Source organism: Acanthochromis polyacanthus, chromosome 20 (genome assembly GCF_021347895.1).
Source record: "Acanthochromis polyacanthus isolate Apoly-LR-REF ecotype Palm Island chromosome 20, KAUST_Apoly_ChrSc, whole genome shotgun sequence".
NCBI classification, from domain to species: Eukaryota; Metazoa; Chordata; class Actinopteri; family Pomacentridae; genus Acanthochromis; species Acanthochromis polyacanthus.
In genome coordinates, this window is record NC_067132.1 from 19,862,679 (window position 1) to 19,886,293 (window position 23,615).

At 42.6% G+C, this 23,615-nt stretch overlaps 1 protein-coding gene across 1 annotated transcript in view; it reads left to right on the forward strand.

Moving 5' to 3' along the window:
• The window catches only part of map3k22 (mitogen-activated protein kinase kinase kinase 22), a 48,160-nt gene extending 25,463 nt beyond the window's left edge, over positions 1-22,697 (forward strand). The window contains exons 6-18 of the mRNA XM_022216016.2: positions 1,946-2,045; positions 2,653-2,769; positions 3,025-3,139; positions 4,501-4,637; positions 6,265-6,338; positions 8,283-8,344; positions 13,976-14,047; positions 14,594-14,758; positions 16,108-16,256; positions 16,347-16,478; positions 17,512-17,641; positions 18,888-19,065; positions 20,574-22,697. Of these exons, the coding sequence (XP_022071708.2) occupies positions 1,946-2,045; positions 2,653-2,769; positions 3,025-3,139; positions 4,501-4,637; positions 6,265-6,338; positions 8,283-8,344; positions 13,976-14,047; positions 14,594-14,758; positions 16,108-16,256; positions 16,347-16,478; positions 17,512-17,641; positions 18,888-19,065; positions 20,574-20,802 (1,660 nt within the window). The 3' untranslated portion in view covers positions 20,803-22,697. The remainder of the gene's footprint in view (positions 1-1,945; positions 2,046-2,652; positions 2,770-3,024; positions 3,140-4,500; positions 4,638-6,264; positions 6,339-8,282; positions 8,345-13,975; positions 14,048-14,593; positions 14,759-16,107; positions 16,257-16,346; positions 16,479-17,511; positions 17,642-18,887; positions 19,066-20,573) is intronic.
• The last annotated feature ends 918 nt before the right edge of the window (positions 22,698-23,615 follow it).

Below are 23,615 nucleotides of genomic sequence, written 5' to 3' on the forward strand. Positions count from 1 at the left end.
TGGCCAAACTCACATAAAATTGCATGCACTTAAAGCTATTTTTGTGGTTTCTGTCTCTATAAGTGCTTTTGTGCAAATATTCTCAGCTCAATAAGAAAACAAAAGCTGCAATGAAATAGAAACCCCATAAAAAACTAATGAAAGGCAGCTCAACCAGATTCCTTTTCAAGATCTGCAACAAAGCAACAAAGAGGTCACGTCATGCGACTGCTAACTTTGCTTATGTGCATATTTATGGATAGGACACAGTGAATTAAAACTCCCTTGAGATCTCATCGGCTTTCTGTCAAGGCAAACCAACTGTACGGTTATAGCCCAAAGCTGCAGAACCGGTGTAAATGTTATATCTGAGCAGCGTCCACAACACTTGAGTTACTACCAGTCCCTGAGTCAGGATAATCGTGTTGTCGGTCCACAATGGAATCAAATTGGATGGTCTCTCTTTTTATTGGCAAACACCGAGGGTTTGGGGCAGGAAATAGGAGCTGTAGAGTGTCTCTCTCTTCCTCTGGCTCTGCCTCAGGGTCTCCTGCCAGAGAGCGAAGGAACACAGCCAGATTTTTTTTCATTCTGTGTGCATATAATTGCGATTTTGTCCACAAGAGAACGAGAAAGCGTGGTGGGATGTGTGAAAGCATTCTTTTAGCAAATCTGTGTTTTGTTTTTTTTTTTCTTTCTGCGACCGAGTGTGTGTCCACATGCTTGCACAGAGGAAGGAAAGCCATATCTTTTGGAGCAGAATCCTCACGCTCCTTCCCCCCCCCGGCCACCTCCCGCTGCCTCTCACCCCTCCTCCACATCCCTCCAGCTCTTTATCACACACATCATCGGCGAATATAAACAGAGACGGGGAGCGTTTAGCCGCCGCGCCGCTGCTCTGCCTCTGATCTGCAGGCCTCCCTCTTCCCAGAATCTTCTCGTCAAATGAGGGAACCAATGAGCGGTCATTAAGATAGGCAGAGCTTTGGCCTCTGATGAGGAAGTGATGGGATGAAAACAAGCCCTTTTATCAGGATACTATAAAGAGATAGTGGGCTACAGATTCTTCAAAAGCAGAGAGCGAAGGGGGGGGGTATATGGGAAAGAAACGCCGGAGACAATCCCTTTTTTTCCTCTTCTTTCCTCTATTTTCTCAGGCTGTCTCCTTTATTTTCCCTCTCGCGGTCTGTAAATATCTCCGCGTCTCTGTATCTTTCACTCTGTCACTCTTTAAAAGAGGAGGGAAAGACACACATCCTGCTGCTTTTGCTGCCGCTCCAGATTTTTTCCCCCTTTCCTCTCAGGAAGTTTCCCATCTGCCTTTGTGCTGGCTTAGTGGAGAGGCCCAGTGGTGTTGAAACAGCGGCCGATGCACACACTGATTGGGAAGCACACTCATGCATGTAGAGTTTTACAAACATGCGTCCATATATACACTCGCTGCAAAGCTCGCTGATAAGCTCGGACTCGGACACACAGACAAAGCGTGCACGCTCGGCAGTGCACGTAGGCATACAGTAGATAAGCACTACCATACTCCACGTTTGCATCGGGGGGAGGGGCTCACGCTTGTGCTTTCTGTTTTCATTGCATTGATTAATGTCCTGTTAGCATCTTGGTGGCTCGGCTCACTCCTCTCCTTGACCCGGCTGACCTGCCCATTTTTTTTCTGCTTGTTGCCATAGAAACGCTGTCAAAAAGTGCCTGAGAAATAAATTCTTACATCGCAATCCAACCCAAACACATTGTAGAACCAGAATAAGCACAAAAGAAAAGATCCATCATATGTTAACTTGCCTTTTTCTGCTGTTTCATATTATTATGATGAGGCTGATAAAATTCTAACTGATAAAGTAGAAGCAGGTTACATGAGAAAAGCTCACTTTGCCAATGAAAATCGTAACTAGACACAACACAAACATCTTGTCTCCGACCTCTGACCCTTCTGGCGTGCTCCTTTTCCCAGAATCATCCCGTTTCAGAGGCCGCTGAAGATCAAGGAACTGCTGCAGAAAGTGACTGAGGCTTTTGGTCAGCAGATGGACATGTTCTTCATGGAGAAAGAGGTGAGAGAACAACTAGTGGACACGTGCACCATTGATTTGCCATCTTTAGTTGCTATTACGAATGTCTGTAAGAACATTTGGGACATTTTAAAGTGAGATTTTGCCAAAGCATGTATGCATAAATCTGAAAGGATATCAAGAACTTGTCTTTTAAATGGTCTAGTATGTAAGTGAGACCTCAGACAGCATTTATATAGTACTGCAGTTATTTATTTTTTAGTTTAACCTTTATTTAAACAGCAAGTCCCTTGATGTTACAGTGTCGTTTTTTAGGGAGACATGGTCAAGAAGACATGTCATTATAAAAAAATCTGAATTGACCAACTTAAAACTAAAGTAAAGCAGATTAAAACAACCAAAGGACTAGAGATATATAAAATAAAGTCCAGCTCAGGAACAGTAAGTTCCTGCGCTTCACATTAAGTTCTGCATCTTTTGATCAGAGCTTCGAACTCTGGAGATTTCATGTGTAATGAAGGTTATTTCCTGAGAAGTTCGGAGCCAATCCTGGGCGCCTTGTAGAGCTCCCCGTATGCATTTACATGCCGTCATTATGGAACAATAGCAAGTGAAAGGTCACGTTCTGTATGTTTTCTTGTTCTTTCAGCTGCTGCTGCCTCTGAAGACTCAGGAGGACCTGGATCAGGCCGTGCTGACTTTGGGCTGCAGCTCCGGGACCAACGGGCTGCTCAGGATACTGCTAAAAAACCCCAAAAACAACCATGTGAGTCCCTGATGGCGTTCACTAGCATACCTCGTGTTGTAACCCTGACAAACTGTAGCCGTAGCAACCATGATAACAATCAGATAAAAGTTAGTCACCAACAGGCGGTTGGTTTTCTTTCAAAACCGTGTGACATTTGAACAAGGCGGCCGCGTCAGAGATGATCTTTACTGAAACCGGCTTCCTTCGCTGACATTGTGACGCAACTGGACCGTGATGTAATGCCGTCCTTCTCTCCCCGCTTTGCCTGTGCAGTACCTACAGGTGAACAGCAGGGACAAGCAGAGCGAGATGAGGTCATCGAGGTCACTGGGAGATCTGAAGGGCTCCTTGCTCAAGGGCTCGGAGAGGGTTCGCAAACACTCGACAGGTGAGCCAGAAAGCCGAGATACTGCTGTGTGAAATTCCCACCAATCGTTAAGCCACAATTGTAAAAAAGCAGAGAGTTGCAACCAATCAGTTATACGAATGTTAATGGAACGATGCTTTGGTCAGAATAGAAAATGCAAACCGAAAGCAGCCACCAAGTCAAAGCAAGGACGAGTTCTCCATTGCAATGTTAAAAGTGGAGATCATCATAAATCCATAGTTTGACATTGGAAGCTTCATATTTAATGTACAGACATGAGTCTAGTTTCAATCTTCTCATCTAACTCTGGGCAAGAAAACAAACAAGACTGTTTCCCAAAATGTCAAACTCTTGCTTTCACACAGATAAATGTCCTTTTCTTGTCATGTCACGCTCCACACTTAGATAACACGACACACTCTGGTTTCCTTGTCCCCCCTGGCTTGTTTGGCAACACAGCGTGAAGGTTTATTTCACTGCGAGCCTCACATGTCTAAAGCTTTTCACTTTCCTTGTATCAGGCCCGTTCAGAAAGGTCAGCGTTTCAGTCGTATGTCAATCTGACTCGGAGACACGATCCTGGCGCTCGTTTCTGTGCCGCATTTGCATTTTTTGCTGCTTTATGACAGCTGTCGGTGCCAATCTGGCTCCATTAACGCCCGATCCTGATTCGGCGCTATATAAATTGTATAGAATTACCCGTCAGCCTGCCAGCCGCAAGTCAGAGAGGAGGGGAAGAGGCTGCGATGGAGGCGGAGGGAGTGGTGGCAGATGAGAGGTGACAGGAGAGCGGTCACAGTGTATGGTTGAGTGAAGATGTGATGCGAGCCCGGGTACCTCCATGACGTATAACAGCAGGGGGAGGACAGAGCGAGGGGGAAAGGAGGCAGCAACTGTGAAGAAGAAGGAGTTTTAATTTCAGCTTTCACTCAGAAAAAAAAACCCCAGACTGTTTACTTTGAACATTCCTGTACATGTTGGCCATCTTTTCTTCCCCCTGTCGGCTCATTCAGACACTCAGCGTCAGTAGGTCTTTTCACCGTGACAAGGACGAGTGCTCAGTCGCCGCTGGGTAGCCAGGGGTAGCATTCGTCACAGTAATTGAGGTTAGAGGTGGCGGCGGTGTGGTTTGGTAAATCATTTCTCGTAGTCGTGGCACTGTTGAACTTGTACCCATGAATAACACAGCGACGCCGTTCTCTCCCCTCTGCCCCCTCGTTTTCATCTCTTCATCATCCCTCCCTGCATTCCCTCTCATCTTTTTACTACTCAACTTCTGCCCCCTTCACCGCCCGGTCCGCTTCGTTCTCCCGCTCCTTTCTTTTGCTTGCCTATTCCTGCTCTTCTTTACTTCACTTTTACCCAAACTGCCGCTTTCCCAGGTTCGCTCCACACAGGTCGGACGTCTCCACCTCCAGGCAGCGTTCCAGAGGAGGAGCAGCAGCAAATCGCCCGGCAGGGTTCCTACACCAGCATCCACAGCGAAGGGGAGTTCATCCCAGAAACCCCGGATCAGAATGTAAGAGCTCATCTATAGCATAGATGCTGCATATACAGCTTTGGAAACCATATTAAACCACTGTGACCACTGTTTCCTTTGCGGCTCTTGGTGGAGTCGTACTGTGTTTTCCTGTTAGGGTTCTAATGTAAAGCTCTTTTTATGGTTTCAAACCTGTCAGCAATGACTTCTATGGCTCTATTCCTATTTTTGTAATTCTCTTCCGTTAGACATGGTTGAGCTATAATTTCATTTGGATTATCTGTCAACTTTGCAGATACAGTTTAAGCACAAAATTGTGGTGCCTCAAAAAAAAAGTTTTTGGCCACTTTGTGTGAGTTTTTTAAGAATTTACAGTTTCACTACATCATATTTTAGACTGAATTTAAATCATTTAAGGCTTCTCCATGCACAGAAGATGCTGTAATTATCATAACCTATAACCATATAAAGAATTAACAAAAAAACATAAGGAGAAGAAGATCACATCTCATTCATTTCGAGAAACAAACTGAGATGAATCCTTCTGCCCTTTTGTCCTCAGATTGTTAACTCACAGCGGCACAAACTGCTTTGCTTCATTCTTTCATTCACTTTAAAATAGGTCAGGAGGGCAGATAAGAAACTGCTGTGAATGAAAACTTGTGTGGCTTTGGCTCGCAATTATCACATATATTACAGTTTAAAAACCAACCCCATTCTTGTGCAAGGTTGTAGGTAAACATTGCTGTAGGTGCGTTCCTGTTAAATCTGTTTAATCAATGTTTTTACTCTGTATACTGAATGGAAACCTGGAGCATCCACATTGGATTGTTATACAGTGAGGAATTATAGTATCCTTTTAATTTCTTTTTGAAGACATTTGGACCTAAAGCCTTAAAAACAGTGTGTAGGATGATCAACTTTGTGTTCAAATATTTCAATACAACAGAGATCGGGATTCTGTTGGAAGTAATATCACTTTGTTTTATAGAGACTTTGTTCCTTGTCCGTTATTTTTCACTGTGACATCTCAAACACATTATTCTTGCCGTAGTTGCCTTTGGCTACGTGTGCATCCTTTATTTGACTGGTAGGTATTGTTGTTTTTTAGTCTGGGCTGCTTCAGTATCCGCATCATGAAGCTGTTTCAAGGTTTTTAATCCAGCAGCCAAACAAGATAATTTACTTGGACGTGGCTTTAGCGGAACATCCTGTAGATGTGAAGTCCGCTGACTAGGAAGCTCGCAGAAGAATGGATCTGTTCAATAGAGACGGAACTGAAATGTGTTTTTGTTGTGCAGATTGTAACAGAAAGAAAAAGCTTTCAGCGGCCACAGCGTAAAATAATTCACCACATCTTATCATGCATTCCAAATCAGACTCATTTTGTTCTCCAGCTAAAAATGATGCACCTTCTTTTATTATTACTAGTAGAAATACCGGCAATAGCTGTGTTTTACAAGGCTGTATAGGTTTCTCTTCATAAAAATTTAATATAGCTGCATATAACATTTATGTGCAGATTTTGAAGACAGCTGTCTAACACCTACATCACCCATGTCTCTCACATTCTTACGTTGCACTGCGGTAATGCACATTCCCCCGTCTGCACTGCTTGATATTCACCCCCACATGATTGCATGCTCTGTGTTATTATGTCCGTCAGATGCTGGATCCCTTCGGGAGCGCGGACAACTCACTGTCGAGCAGCTGTCAATCAATAGATCAAGCACTGGACAGGTGAGTCACGATGCAGCGTGTGATTTATGGCCCTCGTCTGCGTGGGTTTGTTTTTTTTTATGATGTACACATTCATAATGCAAACCGGCAGTCAGATGCACAGGGATGTGAGATTCACATCGCAGAGCAGCTGTGCCCGTTAACACGCTCGGATGTGAGTGTGCATGTTGGAAACACACACAGAAGCAACCAGCGAAGTTTGCAAATGGCGTTAAAGGCCGCAGCAGGTCCCTGACCCTTCCTGAGCTGCCCGTGTTGAAAAATGTAAAAATAAAAAGAGGAATCAGGTCTTTTTTTTTTTGCTGTTGCCATGGTGACAGAACTCTTATCTGGACGCCTGGATTCCTCCGTTATCATGAGAAAAGAGAGAGAGAGAGAGAGAAAGAGAGAGAGACAGAGTGGGAGATGTGAAAGAGTGAGCAAGAACATGCTGGATGAGAGGGAAAAATTGAGCCAGAAAAATGAGAAGTGGCGAGAGTGGAGTGGAAAAAGTGGCTAAAGAGTGAGAAGAATGAATTTGAATCAAAGGGGGAAAATAAAAGTGAGCAAGAGTGAGTGAGAGAGAAAAAGAGAGAGAGAGTAGGACGGAAATGGTTCTACCTGCACGAGGCTTATCTGGGCTCCAGGCTGCCGAACAATGGCAGGAAACGAGTGCATGGAACTTTTCCCTGCGAACGGGCATGCGTGCCCCTTATCCAGGGTCTCGTGGCCTCGCGCCGCCCTGCGGTCAACAGACACGTCACTCTCTGTCGGGTTGTAGGGAGGCAGAGGGCGGGAGGGTTGGGGGTTGGATGCACATGAACGCATTTAATGATATGCGGTTGATTCACTGGAAAAAATACCCCTCCCAAAACAAGCCAACAAAACTTATTTCAAAGAACTTTTACCTTAAAATGAGTGGAAAAAAATCAAAGTGAAAACAAGTGAAAAATGTCTTGGTGAGATTATGGTATTTAGAATATTGAGATCTTAAAATTAGCTGGGAAAACATATTTTAAGCTATATTTTTCCAGGATTGTCAACTTAGGTGTCTAAACTCTCCTGTTGTCCACATTTACGGCACCAAAAAAGTATTGTTGTGTTGTTTGAAAAAAATCCAAAAATTCAGCAAAAAAATCCAAAAAATTATACAAATTTACAAAATCTTCAGGAAGAAAATTCCTTAGAAGTTTCCCTTAAAATTTTTATTTTAAAAAATCCCCAAATTGGACAAGAAATATATTTTTTTAAAAATCTAAAAATTCTAAATATTTTCATGTGAAAAAATGAATAAAAATCTTCCAAAAAATCCTAAAAATAAATGATTCCATCACTTATGTTCTCAAAGAAACATATTTTTAGCATTTCTTTTTTTCCACCAAAAATTGTCTGAAAAAATTCCTAAAAAATTTTAAAATGTGGAAGTTTCACTGTGAAAATATATATATTTTTCCCACACTTTTAAACTTTAAAATGGGTTAATATAACCCACAGGATGACACAAGGGTTAAAACAAGATCATTTCAAAACAAGTCCCTCCATCTTGCTGAAATGTCACTCGTTAAGTGAATTTATCTTAAATCAAGTGGGATGAGACATTTTGACTAAAAGTAAGACAAATAGACATGGTAAGACTTGGAGTTTTTCCAGTGTTCCGCTTACTGTTCAGCAACACAGCAAACTTCATGTTCACTGAGAGGTCCTCAACTTCCAGCTTATCTTTCCTCATTCAGTACATTGTTGTTTAACATCAATTGTGACTGACAGAATAGTAGCTTGAACGCAAAAAGTCATTATGAAGGCATTTTATGCTGCTTTACAGTCGAGCCTATTCTGAAGTTTGAGGCCAGCAGCTGTAGCCAGACTCTGTTTGAAGATAAGGGGGGAATTACTGACTGAAATAGCAAATCAACTTCTTTTTTTTTTACCCTCTCCCCTCCTCCCCCTGTTCTCTTGTCATTTCAGCCCTCCTTTCTCACAGAACAACCGCGACAATAATTACCTGAACCTCAACTATGAATACAAAGGTAAGAGAGGACAAATCCGCAGCCGTCTCTCTCCTGTTCTAAAAATGCTTCTTTGCTGTTGAGTTCAGCTCAAACCCTACAAAAAAGATAAAGAGAGTTATTGGAAACGCTTTGTCTGTTCTTACTTCCCCCCCCCCCCTGTGGTAATTATAGCCACACTTTCAGTTTTATAGGAAAAAGAACCAAAGCTCTATAAAAATGTTCCCTCACTGCAAACGCCCTGTAGAGATTACTAATGAGGAGGCAGATTATATTTTTTAAGGGGTTTTATCTGTTAGTATAAACTTTGGTTATGGAGAGGGTATCTCGGTTGAGTTTCTCGTGTTATCTTCCACACACTCTCCTTTTTTCACCTTTTGTCTCCCTCATCCCGTCTCCCCTCTTCAGCTGCCTTTTTTCCCCATCTCCAGTTTTCAGCAGACATCACTATCCTCGCCTCTTGATGCCCCTCTACTCGTCTGTTCCTCGTCCCTCAGGTCCCAGTCTGTCCCCCTTTTCTTCAGAAGGCAGATCAAATAGAGTGGGATGACAGATAACGCCGCACTAACCCCAGCGAACAGCTTTCTCAGTCTGCCCGTTTCTTTTTCTCTCTCCCTTCACACCACCCCCATGCTGTAAATTAAAAAAGGGGGGAGTGCTGCACAGTGACTGGGAGCCTCGTATAGCTGCAGCAGCACTCCAAAACACTGGTAATGCGTGCACGTGCACACACACACACGTACATCCACGCTCCCAGATGTAAAGCTGTGTGGCCCTTCCTGCTGAGGGCTACAGTATTTGTTTACCATTCCCTGTGAGTAGATTTTTCCCCTCCATCCCGCGCTGCCAAACACAAAAAATAACTCTCCATCTCCATGGGATACAGCCACAAAAACAGCGTGAGGGGAGGCAGTCATCTGACAGAACAGCTGCTTTCAATTGCGAGTGGCTCCGGCTCCTCTCCGTTTAGTGTGCTATGAGAGAGCGAGTGTCAATTCAATTCAATTCAATTCAATTCAATTTTATTTATATAGCGTCAATTACAGTCAACTCGTCTCAAGACGCTTTACAGAACCCAAATGCCTGACCCCCAGAGCAAGCCCAAAGGCGACAGTGGCAAGGAAAAACACCCTTTTAACAGGGAAGAAACCTCGAGCAGAACCCGGCTCTATATAGGGGGGACCCATCTGCCTGCTGGCCGGGCGGGTTGAGAAGGACAGAAGAGGGCAAGGGGGAGGGATGGGAGAAGAGGGAGGGGTGGGAAAGCACGGAAAACACAACACACATTTGGATACATGCATGACAGGATATGTGACACAGACAAAGTATAAGCTAACATTGAAAACTGACTCATAGTTTACTCTTATGATGTACGGCTCTGACATTAAACATACTCCTTATATAGCTAGCAGTAAAATTCAAACAGTATGTAAGTTAGCATAACAGTATAGTGAAGGCAATGCAGAGTTGACTGGTGGAAAAAGGGAGTTGGAAGCAGAGGGCTGGAGGAAGGTCAGTAGCAGCATCCCACAGTGGACATGGTGGAGACTGGACCAGCTGGTGGAACATCAACCGCAGATCTGAAGCATCCAGCTCTGGGACCAGGGACACTCGGAGAAATAGCACAGGGGGAAACAGAGTGAATGTACTGCAATAACGGTATACATATTAAATGTAAAGGTAGATAGAGAAGGGCTCAGTGCGTCAAGAAAAGTCCCCAGCAGCCTAGGCCTATAGCAGCATGACTAGAGGCAGAACGAAGGGACGTCCAAGAAGGAGTCAGCTGTGCAAATGAAGACACAAGCCGAACCCCTGTGGGTCACCCAGTCAGCCCCAACTATAAGATTTGTCAAAAAGGAACGTTTTAAGCCTGGTCTTAAAAATAGAGAGGGTGTCTGCCTCCCGAACCCAAACTGGGAGCAGGTTCCACAGGAGAGGCGCCTGATAACTGAAGGCTCTGCCTCCCATTCTACTTTTAGAAATTCTAGGAACAACAAGTAAGCCTGCAGCTTGAGAGCGAAGAGTTCTGCTAGGATAATATGGTACTATCAGATCTTTAAGATATGATGGAGATTGGTTATTAAGAGCTTTATATGTCAGAAGAAGGATTTTAAATTCTATTCTGGATTTAACAGGAAGCCAGTGAAGAGAAGCAAGTATAGGGGAAATATGATCTCTTTTGCTAACTCCTGTCAGTACTCTCGCAGCAGCGTTTTGGATCAACTGTAGATGTTTGAGAGAACTATTTGGACAACCCGATAATAAGGAATTGCAATAGTCAAGCCTGGAAGTAACAAAAGCATGAACTAATTTTTCTGCATCACTCTGAGACAGAATGTTCCTGATTTTTACAATATTACGCAGGTGAAAAAAGGAAGTCCTACAGACTTGCTTTATGTGTGAGTTAAAGGACATGTCCTGGTCAAAAATAACTCCAAGATTCCTCACAGTAGTACTGGAGGCCAATGTGATGCCATCCAGAGTAACTATTTGCTTTGAAAGCGAGTTTCTAAGATGTTTGGGGCCAAATACAATGACTTCAGTTTTGTCTGAATTTAGCAGTAGGAAGTTAAAAGTCATCCAGGTTTTAATGTCCTTAAGACAATCTTGCAGTCTAGCTAACTGATCAGTTTCATCTGGCTTCATAGATAAATACAATTGTGTGTCATCTGCATAACAATGGAAGTTAATACAATGCTTCCTAATAATATTGCCTAAAGGAAGCATGTATAATGTGAAAAGTATCGGTCCTAAGACAGAACCCTGAGGAACTCCATGATTAACTTTAGTATGCTCAGAAGAGTTATTGTTGACATGCACAAACTGGAACCTATCTGATAAGTAGGATTTAAACCAGTCCAGTGCTGTCCCTTTAATGCCAATTGAATGTTCTAGACGCTGTAATAAAATGTTGTGGTCGATTGTGTCAAACGCTGCACTAAGATCTAACAAAACAAGTATAGAGACTAGTCCATTATCTGATGCTATGAGAAGGTCATTAGTAACTTTCACTAGAGCTGTTTCTGTGCTATGATGCACTCTGAAGCCTGACTGAAACATTTCAAACAAATTATTCCTTTGTAAGTGTTCACATAATTGATTTGCAACTGTTCTTTCCAGAATTTTAGAGAGAAATGGTAGGTTGGATATCGGTCTATAGTTAGCTAACACATCTGGATCTAAAGTGGGCTTTTTAAGCAAAGGTTTGATGACAGCAACCTTAAAAGCCTGTGGTACATAGCCTGTTACTAGAGAGAGATTAATCAGATCTAACATTGAAGAATTAATTAAAGGTAAAATCTCCTTGAAGAGTCTAGTTGGGATAGGATCTAAAAGACATGTTGATGGTTTGGATGTAGAAACTGTTGAAATTAGTTCAGAGAGACATATAGGAGTGAAGAATTCTAAAGATTCATCAGGTCTAACAGCCAATTCAAAAGCATCTGTGACATTTGTAGGAAGGGCCAGATTAATTTTATCTCTAATCATAACTATTTTATGTGTAAAGAAGCTCATGAAGTTGTTACTGGTTAAAGCTAAAGGAATACAAGGTTCAACAGAGCTCTGACTCTTTGTCAGCCTGGCTACAGTGCTAAAGAGAAACCTAGGGTTGTTCTTGTTCTCATCTATTAAAGATGAATAATAAGTTGTCCTGGCATTACGAAGAGCTTTTTTATAGATTACTAGACTATTTTTCCAAGCCACATACACTTCCTCTGAATTAGTGGAATACCACTTTCTTTCCAGCTTTCGGGATGCCTGCTTTAAAGTCCGCAGCTGGGAATTATACCAAGGAGCAAGTCTTCTCTGAGATATAACTTTCTTTTTTACAGGTGCAACACTATCAAGAGTTGTACGCAGTGAGGCTGAAGCATTATTAACATAATAATCCACTTCTGTGGGGGTAAAATAATAATAATTGCCTTCTGATTTATCAGTAAATGTTGCTGAAGTAAACAGTGAGGGTATTATTTCCTTAAATTTAGATACTGAATTGTCAGACAAACACCTACTGTAATGATATTTGTTCTCAGCTGCTAAACAATCCTTTACTTTAAATTGAAATGTTATCATAAAATGGTCAGAAAGAAGAGGGTTCTGGGGAAATACTGTTAACTCTTCAATTTCTATGCCATAAGTCAGGACAAGGTCAAGAGTGTGATTAAAACTATGAGTTGGTTTATTTACATGTTGAGAAAACCCAATTGAGTCTAATAATGAATTAAAAGCTGTTGTAAGGCTGTCGCTGTCTATGTCAACATGAATGTTAAAGTCACCCACAATAATAACTTTGTCTGAACTGAGCACTAATTCAGATAAAAAGTCTGAGAATTGAGATAAAAACTCAGAATAAGGAGCAGGAGGACGATATATAACAACAAATAAAACTGGTTTCTGAGCTTTCAAATTTGGATGAGAGAGACTAAGAGTGAGATTTTCAAATGAGCTGTAATCAGGTTTAGGCCTCTGGTTCAATTTTAAACTAGAATGGTAGATTGCTGCTACTCCTCCTCCTCGGCCTGTGATTCGAGGAATATGACAGTTAATATGACTAGGGGGAGTTGATTCGTTTAGGCTAACAAATTCTTCCTGCTGCAACCAGGTTTCAGTCAAACAGAACAAATCAATCTGGTGATCAGTTATCAACTCATTTACTAGCAGAGATTTAGACGAGAGAGATCTAATATTTAACAGACCACATTTAATTTTCCTGTCTCTGTGTTCTGTTGAAATAGTGGTATTAATTTTTATTAAATTTTTGTGGTTACTATTTCTTTTGTATATTTTTGATTTGTGTAATTTATTGAATTTTGGTGGTCGGGGGACAGACACAGTCTCAATAAAGTTAACTGAATTACTGGAGGGTGACAGCTGTGAGGAAACTGCAGAGAGGTGTGTAAGACTACAACTCTGCATCCTGGTCTTAACTCTGGGTTGTCATGCTTTAGGAGTACTAATAAAATCAGCCATATTCCTAGAAATGAGAGCTGCACCAGCCAAAGTGGGATGGATGCCGTCTCTCCTAATCAGACCAGGTTTTCCCCAAAAGGAGCTCCAATTATCAATAAAGCCCACGTCGTTTGATGGACACCACATAGACAACCAGCGGCGAAACGACGACATGCGGCTAAACATGTCATCGCTGGTCAGATCAGGCAAGGGTCCAGAGAAAACTACAGAGTCCGACATGGTTTTGGCGAAAGTACACACCGATGCCACGCTAATTTTGGTGTCAGCGCTCGCATACGTCAGCGGTGCGCCCCACCTGCCTTCAGTTACTGCTCCACCGTGCTCAGAGCTAAGCTACAGCTAGCACACGGATGAGCTGTGAGCGAGGCGACACAACAGCTCAGTTGAAAAGCTGCTGATCCATTCGACTGCTTTTGAGCTCAACTTTGATTCAGAGATGAGCAGCTGAAATGTGAACTTCTTTTGTCCCCGTTAAGCAGCAATATGTTTGTTCTCAGGAGCATCCCGGTGCTTCCAAGCAATTAAACCTGCATGAATAAACTTGAGAAGTGAACACGCACATGGATGTAACTTGAGAGTTGTTGTATGTGTGTATGAGTGCGGACTTCAGGTGCAAAATGAGACTAATTGTTGAGGTTTAAATTTCTTCCTCGATGACTGTCATTGCTCCCTTTTTTTTAGGTCGCCATGGGAAAGGAGGGACTTTCCCACGCCAGTTCCAGTTGCCCAATCGCAGCAAGGATTACGGAGACCGTAAGAAACCAGCTTTGCTAGAGCAATAATAACAACACTGTTCTTGAACAGATTAAACAGATATGTTACTATGTCTACAGCACACACACACACACCCTCTGGTTAGTTTCACATTCTTCACAGTGCCTCCTCTTCACATTTCTAGCATTTTTTCACTTCCTCATGAAATATTTTGGAGCATTGTTGACTGCTTCTTGCACCTTTTGTGGATTTGGGACACGAAGTGCTGGCTTGCTGTTCCAGACAGCTGCTAGTAATTGCTTACTCAGAGGCTAACCTTGGCTAGCAATGATTTACGTTTCCCTGCGGTGAACCCGAACTTGTATAAAAACACAGCGCCCTGCTTCCTGTCTGAAGGGAAGTGGGACGGAGTGGCGAGAGGCGCTCTGCTCTGGCTGGCCCTAAGTCTTGGCCGAGAGCTCGCTTTGTGCACATCTGTGAAAGCATCTGCGTGAAAACAGAATCACAATACAAATGAAAGATGCCATGGCCTCAAGTCCTGAAAGTCATCAATGTATCTGCTCCTTCTTGCATATGCGTTTTCAGGTCGCAGGACACTTCCGCGGAGCTTCATGCCGCAGGAGAACCTTTTTCAGCTGGTTCCCTCCTGCCGCACACGCAGTTACAACGGAGACAGTACGCTGCAGTACAGCGACCTGCGCTCACTGGGCCGGCCTGCTGACAAAAGCTGCCAGCGGGGTACAGCCAAGTGTAAGTAGTCCACGTAAAGTCTCCAAAAGAGACAAAACATTGAAAGGAAAACCAAAAAAACACATAAATGCTGCAAAACAATCGTCATTCCTGGGTGATATTTGCAGATTGATGTTGCATTCGTGTGGTTCCTCATTCATAATGCACAGATGAATGCAGAGAATTAAGGTTTTTGTTCAGACCAGGACAGATCGTCCGTAGCAAAGATGTATTTCCTTGATTAATCGTTGAATTTTTGAAATGTAAACAAGCAATAGACCAGAAAAGCTCTTCAGATTGTTATATTTCTCTGATTAATGATCCAAACAAATATTACTTTACAGTGATAATAAATAAAATCAGCAAATCCTCACAGTTGAAAAGCTGGAACTGGAAACATGTTGCTTGAAAAATAACTGAAGCAGCAGATCAGCTACTAAAATAGCTGCCAAATAATTGATCTGTTGATGAACTCATCGATTCAGCTCTTGCCTAGGAGCTCTTTCAGGGATAAATATCTTCAATTCAAGGTAAAATTACACACAACTCATGCTGTGAGCAAGCCAGATGGATTTACAAACCGATCCTCAGTATAGAATTTGTGAGGGCGGCGTTTTATTGTGACTAAAATGTTTAAATAGGCAAAAATCAGAAACAGTGGAGACACAAGATCTGGTTTGACATAATGCAGAGAGACAAGGAAAAGATAATCTGTTATGACTGTGACACATGTTTTAATTCTTAGCTGTAGGTAGTGCGAGGGAGTAGACGTGATGTACAGTAACACTGTGTGTGGCAGAATTTCCCTCTCATCATCCAGATTGTGTCGTGTCACAGCCTCACTGATCACATCTGCCCTCATTCAGTTTATACGTGCCGTTTGCCCAGAAACTGTCTTTGTCACGATCCCAAAGTCCGGCTCAGCAGTCTGTGGTCGACGTGTCAGCCTCTGGTGTCTTTCTCACCCACACACTGCAAAACAGTCTAACCCAGCCACAAAGAAGCTGGCTAATTCCAAAACAAAGTCTCAGAGTCTGGGCCTGAGAAGACGAGAGCTGTTGAGATGGTCTTTGTAGGTTCTGACAACTCTGTGTCGGCGGGTTGCGGTGCGGCTGTGATATCTGGGGTTTCCCCCGATCTGAGAGGGTCTGCAGGGGGAGTTATTTAACAGGCTGCGGTGGATTTAACGTCTGGTCTCGTTGAAGTTACTGCACGAGTTACAGTCGGGCCTTGTGGTGGATTTTGACGCATGCTTCGGCATTAGTGTGCACTCTAGTCTGTATTTCATAGCGGAGCTGTCTGTCTCTGGGGGCTTTGTAACAGAATTAATTACTGGTGGGTTTTCATCATCTGGTGTTTTGTTTCTGCAGCACCGCGGGCGCCAGTCAACTGGCGACAGGGAAAGCTCCTGGGGCGAGGGGCGTTCGGAGAGGTCTACCTCTGCTACGATGCCGACACGGGCCGCGAGCTGGCCGCCAAGCAGGTGCCCTTTGATCCCGAGTGTCACGAAACCAGCAAGGTGAGAGGAAAGACCTCACATCTGTTTGGAATAAGGGATTTTATGATTAAAAGGTGATGATGCCCTGATTTGACTTTCTTCTCTCTGCAGGAAGTAAACGCTCTGGAGTGTGAGATTCAGCTGCTCAAGAATCTGCGTCACGACAGGATTGTTCAGTACTACGGTTGTCTTCGGGACCTCGAACAGAAAAAGCTCACCATTTTTGTCGAGTTCATGCCCGGGGTGCGTATTGGAGTGTATTTAGTTTTTAATAAGTCACACTGATGTATGACACCGAGACAGCAGTCCTTAAAGTTTGATTGACTCGCAATAACAACTAATGCTGTTTGAGTGGCTATAAAGATAGGTACAGACGTTTTAAAACATCAAATCAAACCCTTACTGGCCACATCTGCTAGAAAACTATTTTGAAATGTCACCAGCTGTCAACAAACATGTCCTCAGTGGTTGATGTCAGCAGAACAGCCCATTTTATGAGATCATTTTCTCACTAAATGAGCGCCTTAATGAGCGACTGTCGCCTGCGGACCCCTATCCCTGAGCCTGTTTTTAATATTTCCTGGGCTATTTTTTATTTCTCTGCGCCGCTGAGTGTCTTAGTCACACATTGTCTGGAAATTGGAAATGTTTATGTTTCACTGGAGCTGGCAAGAGCAAGAGGAGAGGTGACGGAGCCAAGTTTTTTTTTGTGTGTGACTGCGCGGCACGACTGCACTGCTGTGGCTGACCGATAACACTTTAGTGGCCCGAGGGAAGGAGGGGGCCAAGTGTCCCTCCGAGAAAACCAGAGAGCTGCTTAGGTGTCTCGCTGACAGCTGCAGGCACGGAGGGAGAAGTTTTGTTTTCAGGTCCAAAAAGTGCGTCACAGGTGTTACTGGATCAGGCCTTCTTGCTCCTGCGAGGAACTGAAAACAGGAAATGAAAGGAAATGTAGCTCATTGAAGCAGTTCGGGCAGGATTCTTTCAGCACGTTGCGTGTTTATGCACTCGGGTTTCGTGCATTAAAATTGGCTTGAATGCTGCTTTTTTTTTCTTTTTTTTTATAAAAACAAATTAACTCCACTTTCGCTGGAACGCCGACATTTGTTACATCACACACTTAACCACATAATCATCCACGTTACACCAAAGCAGATCTTCTATGATTTTATAAATCTGTGTCAGTAGTACAGAAAGTGTTTTTTCCAACATTTCTGAATTCCCCACATTCACTCACTGGCTTTTGTTCTCTCTCGCTCTCGTTCTATCTCTCCAGGGCTCTATAAAAGACCAGTTAAAAGCCTATGGGGCCCTGACAGAGAAGGTGACAAGAAGATACAGCAGACAAATCCTCCAAGGAGTCTCCTACCTTCACAGCAACATGATTGTACACAGAGACATCAAAGGCAAGTGAAACTGCAGCGTAGCAAAGGTCAGGGTAGGATTTTAATTGGATTTGTAACCGATGAACACCCACACTTGAAAGACATTCTCTGTGGTTCCTATTGCAGCAACTGTTGCTGGAGAAAACTACAGATCCATTCATCTTATTCTGGTTGACATTTCCGCATTTGGTTATTCACCGTCTGCAGAATGAGTCTGGAAAAATGTGCTATTTTGAACTCCCCCCTTTGAGATATATTAGGCTTCACGCTGGTGAAATTGGCCAGTCTAAAAATGTTCAACACCGGACGGAAAGGCTTTAGTTTGGCTGGCCGCAGCTTTGGGAGTCACTGTTTCATTAAGCCACGGGCAAGGAAGAGGGAAATATACCGTCTGGAGGGGAAAAAGATAGTAGGTCTCTCAGGACACAGGCTGCCTGTATGAGAGCGTATGTGGGTGGGATTTTCCACTTAGAAATGCTCCTCGTGTGTAAAATACGGTGTGTGCTCATCTCGCCACACAAGAGTTCTTCTTTATGCTGCAAAAGAGATGTCAGCACTTGCGGTTTTTTGAATAGAGCTCGGCACTGCAGTCGTGACATTGGATCAGTTGGAAGTTTCTGTGAATTTAGTGTTCCAAAGAAATCCTAAACACGTGATGATGCAGGCAGCGGAAACACGTTGGAGAAGCGAGGCAGTAAAGAGTAAAGGTTACAGTTTCAGCCTCTCAATCTCGTCTTCGCAGGCGTCCAGTCTCTCAGTGGGTGTGGAGGCTGAGTGGCAAGCGGCGCACATTAGTCACTGATCAAACAAGCGGCGTGCCTGAAATGGGATAGACACAACGACATGTCGGAAAATTACTAAGACAGGAGGAGAAAGGGTGTCGAGCTTCGATCCGTTCCAGCAGATGCTTTATTCAGTGTTTGATTTTCTGATTTGCGTAAACCAGCGAGGTGTTTCCCCCCAAATGTGAGAAAAGCGAAAGAAAAATAAGCCCGAGTGTTTGTAGAGTCGAGCGAGTGTAGTATTTATACAAAGACTGTTAAAAGATATACCCTCTGTGAGTATTCCATCACCTCAGACTTGTGAAGACAGAGGAAAATGTGCCTTTCCCCTATAAGTTGTTCAGGCAGTAGAATTGCTGGCACAGGCACTTTTCTTTTTCTTTTTACCACAACATTAAATGAACCTCCAGTATCCCTGACAGAATATTGACAGTTCTCAGGAGACTCTTGAATAACTCTGAGCTCATTTTGTTTCGTTCCACCAGGTGCTAACATCCTGAGAGACTCCTCGGGGAACGTGAAGCTGGGAGACTTCGGAGCCAGCAAACGTATCCAGACCATCTGCATGTCTGGTACAGGAATCAAGTCCGTCACTGGCACCCCCTACTGGATGAGCCCCGAAGTCATCAACGGGGCGGGATACGGCCGGAAAGCTGATGTATGGTAAGGACACGATCAGATGGAGCCGTAATGAGGCCCGAAGGGGATATTTGGGCTGTTGCAGCACAAAAATACACTGTCGCAGTAAAAGCAATAACATGACCTCAACAGATTGGAGTTAAAGTGATACATTTTTATGTAAACAGTTTTGGTGGTATGTGCCGTGCGCACACAAATACTGGTGACACTAAAGAGCACGGTGTTGTGACTGAATTTGTGCCACAAAACAGAAATATTAACTCAGAATTTTAAACACAGCACAGGGGCTAATAAATCAAATGAACATGTGAATTATAATAACAGTTTAACAGCAATAAACTCATATATTAGGCATGTAATGTTAGATTTAAGGCGGCAAAACCATAAAATGTTAGCACTATATAAAACTGGAGTGGTAATGCTGTAAAAAAAAGTCACATAAATGTGATCATGTAATATATGGACATGTGACAAATTAAAAGAAAAACTTGAAAAAATGAGTGGAAACAGTGAACGCATGTTCATCTGTACAGTTAACAGTTAACATGCAATCATGTTGTGTGGCAAAAATACAAATACTGTGCAGGCCCGGTTGAATTACTTGACAGATACTGCCTTTTTAGACACAGAATTGGAGCAAAAACAGCGAATAAAAACTTCTGATATTGATACAATATTATTTTTATGTATTCATATGTAAGTTAGTCATTTTGAGATGGAAAAATGATGGAGGGATCCAGCAAACTAGTGTGCAACTTACTGTCAAGACACGAATGGACTCCAAACCACCGTCTGTTCAGTTGTGATACATACTCTGCTACATGTGCTGCAGACAGTGCTGAGAGTATTGTAAAGAACGAAGTCAGAACTGCCTTGTTTAACCATGAAATGACACTATTTCTAAATTCTATAAAGCAGTCTGGAAACAGGTACTAAATCAAAGAATACAATGTAAACTGCTCTGGCTTTGTTTACTCTGCTGCCCTGGGGACAGCTCAGTTCAACAAGGTAGTAAAACTTGTGACAGCAGCCAAATAGATATACCAGCCACCAGTACATGATAACAGACATTTGTGTTCCAAAACAACCACTTGTGTAGATTGTAACATCGGATTTTTGTGAGATTTGACAGTTTCAAAGCAGTTTTAAACCTCTGCTACAGCTATGAAAAGGCTACTTGAAAATAATATGTCTATTGATGGATTATTTTTTAGTCTTGTGTTTATTTTAAACATCAGCAACAACAACAAAAAAACACATTTAAAAGCTCTTTTATCTTCATTCTAACTCTTAATATGAACATGTGAAGCCTTAAAAGATTTAGTGTCACTCACATCTGAAGCATTCTGGTTGAAAATGTGAGGATAAAGTATAAAAAAAATTGACAGTTTGTTTTATTTTTAGCAAGTATTAAGGGCTTGACACTTCGCATTGAACTGCAATATGTGTAACCCTGTCTATAAAACAAATATATTGTACTGTATTGAGTGTAACTTATAATTACAACTACTGCTGCTGTGTTTTTTCTTCAGGAGTGTCGCCTGCACTGTTGTCGAGATGTTGACCCAGAAACCTCCGTGGGCCGAGTACGAGGCCATGGCGGCCATTTTTAAGATCGCCACCCAGCCTACGAAGCCGATGCTTCCAGAGGACGTGTCCGATGCGTGCAGGGACTTCCTGAGGCAGGTGTTTGTGGAGAAGAAGTGGCGGCCCACCGCAGACGTTCTGCTCTGTCACCCGTTCGTCCAGGGCAGCTTCTGAGGCCCGTGGACCCCCTCCTCCCCTTCCCTGCCTGCGAGGTCTCCGTGGCCCCGGCGCCTCCCCTGCTCTCCGGCCCGCCCCGTCCCCAGGGCCCCCCACCACCCCGCCACCCGGCTCCAGGGCTCAGCACCACTCCGACTTCCCGCCCTGTCATCTATCACCAGTGTCTGCCTTGTCAGGACCCCTGCATCTCTCGACAACTAGCTCAACCCGGACTATTCCCAGAGAGGCCAGGCTGACTGCTGTCACACCTCCAGAGTCCTCCGAGGCATCGCAATGTGTTCCTTCAGGAGGGGACTGACAAGAAGGCACTTAGCAGTCTCAGGAGCTCCCGACTCCTGTCCTTTAACAAGAGCAGGAAAAGTGACCCAAGCCAGAGTGAAGTGAAGCTTTCTGGGTCTCACTTTACACCTATTTACTGCCACAGAACAGTCTCTGGATTGAGCAGACATTGTGACCGGTGACATTGGTCACACCTGATAGTACTGTAAGTCACTCATCGGCCTAAGATAGCTGTGAGTGGAAATAAGATGGTAGAATATTTTTATACGACGCATACAAAGTCATCTGAGCAGATGAGATTTCTATTGTCATCCTGGAACAAAAATGGAAATGTATTTTCGTCAACGCCTTACAATAAGAATTTGTAAGTCAGAATGTCTTTTTTACCATCGCCCTGCTTTCACAGCACTCACAACCCCATCCAAAAGGATTGTCAACGTTGCACTTTTGATATCATGCATTGAAAAGTTTCCGACATGCAGGATAATCAACCGAGGAGATATTTTTCTACTTGATGCATTTTTTTTTTATAATTTCATAGTGAGTTGCAATGTAAAGAAAAAAGAACCAAACTTTTGCATTAGTGTGCAATGTCTCTTAAGCAATACCAACACTACCGTTGGACTCAAACTTTCATTCCATCTTCCCATGCGGTGAGCCTTGTTCCATTCAGAAGTGGCCAAAGACAAGTTGCAGAAACAGAAATTTTAGGCTACATTAATACGCAGTATTTGTAATTGTTGGACTTTTTTTGTCACCTCAGAGCCCTGTAGCCTTTTCTGTGTTATGGCAGCTTTGTGCACAGTAGACTGCACAGTAGACTGCACAGACCAAATCACATGCATTGTATTGCTATAAAGCGAATTTAGATCGAAGGACGCGTCTTGTTTATGTTTCTGTTGTAACTTCTATATGAATCCATTCACCCCATGCCTTTATTTAGCTTTCCACGCCATTCGAATGGGTCACTTTATGACTTGACGGCACACCTCGCTCTGTTCAACGCCATGTGAGATGAAGCTTAATGTTACAAGTCGCCAAAAAGTGTCGAGATGGAGAGACGGAGCTAAATGCTGTATTCTTTAAAGCGGAGACGAGATGAAACTTTAACTAGGGGGGATTGATGTCAGAGGTGTAGTGGCTAGCTGTAATACAGTGGCACTAAAGGAACGATCAAATCTATTTGACCCTTGTCAGTGCCTTATCTGCTTGTAAACACAAACGTTCACTGCCAAAGCGGAGAGCTTCCTAGTACAAGGCGAGCAGCTGTTTAGTAGAGAGCACACACAGGATTTGCTGAAGTTCTTTTATATGGAGAAAAAAAAAGATTTTACTGTAAATACATATTGTTCTGCACTTTTGTATGAAATTTCTTTTACATTATATACAAATCTATTTGATGAAATAGCTACGCTATACAGTAGATTGTACTGTGATTTAGACAGGACTATGTATGATTGTCTCTTTGAAAGCTGGCAGGCAGTATGAAAAGGTTGGGAGGCTTTCGATTGGGACAGTTTGTTTTGTCTTAATGACAAAGCCTTGAAACATGAAATGTATCAAGTCATCGATCTTTTGTACATTTAACTTAATAAATCAAAGGTCTAAGACTATTTTCCTGTGTGATTTTTGTCTGTTTTTTGCAAAGTCAAACTGAAGTATGTTATGAAAACTATTCTGTTCTTGCCACCATTTTATTCACTTGTACCACATATTTAATAGTAAAGGTGTACTTGGGGTTTCTTCACAGGCTTTAGGCTGGAAGCAAATAGTAAGCTGTAGAATATGAGATGTACGGACATGTAGCAGGTCGAAACTGATAAGTTAAACTTCATCCTACTTGTTTTCAGACATTGAAGTCTAGAGTTTCTTTCTAATTTTGTGTGATTTTCTTTTTTGGCCTTTATATTGTGGCATGTCTTAAATAGCTCAATAAATCATAATCTTAAATTTGCATTAAGTGGGTATGCATAGCCTGAGCAGATTTTTGATTTGATTTAGTCAGAGACATGTGGCTGCTTGCTCTACTGTTTCTCATGCATTTCCTCATGCAAAAATGCATCCTAATGATAATAACAAACGTGTACAATTTGATGTTAATTTCTCATTAACACTATATGCTCATTGTAATGTACAATGTCTACTGTGAAACTTAAGGTATGGCTATATGCTTATGATTTGATTATCATAAAAGATAATTTGAAATTAAGAAAAACAATCACTTTTATAATCATTTATTTTTTATTACTATATGTTTGACCCTGATAGAGTTATTAGTAACACTAAAATGAGTGTACAGGTGATTTGTGTTAGTGTGTGGATGTGTACATCTCTATTCAATTTCTATAATTACACTGATATTAATTTATTTGAACTCTGAGTGCCTTGGGTTTATCATGAAGTGGGATTTTAATCAGAAAACCATAAGCTAAAGGGGAGATTAAATGAAATACCAACCTATTATGTTTCTCCATTTTTTCCTCAAAGCTTGTCGTCAGAGGCCAAAAAAGTTCACGAACAACTTTTCTGCC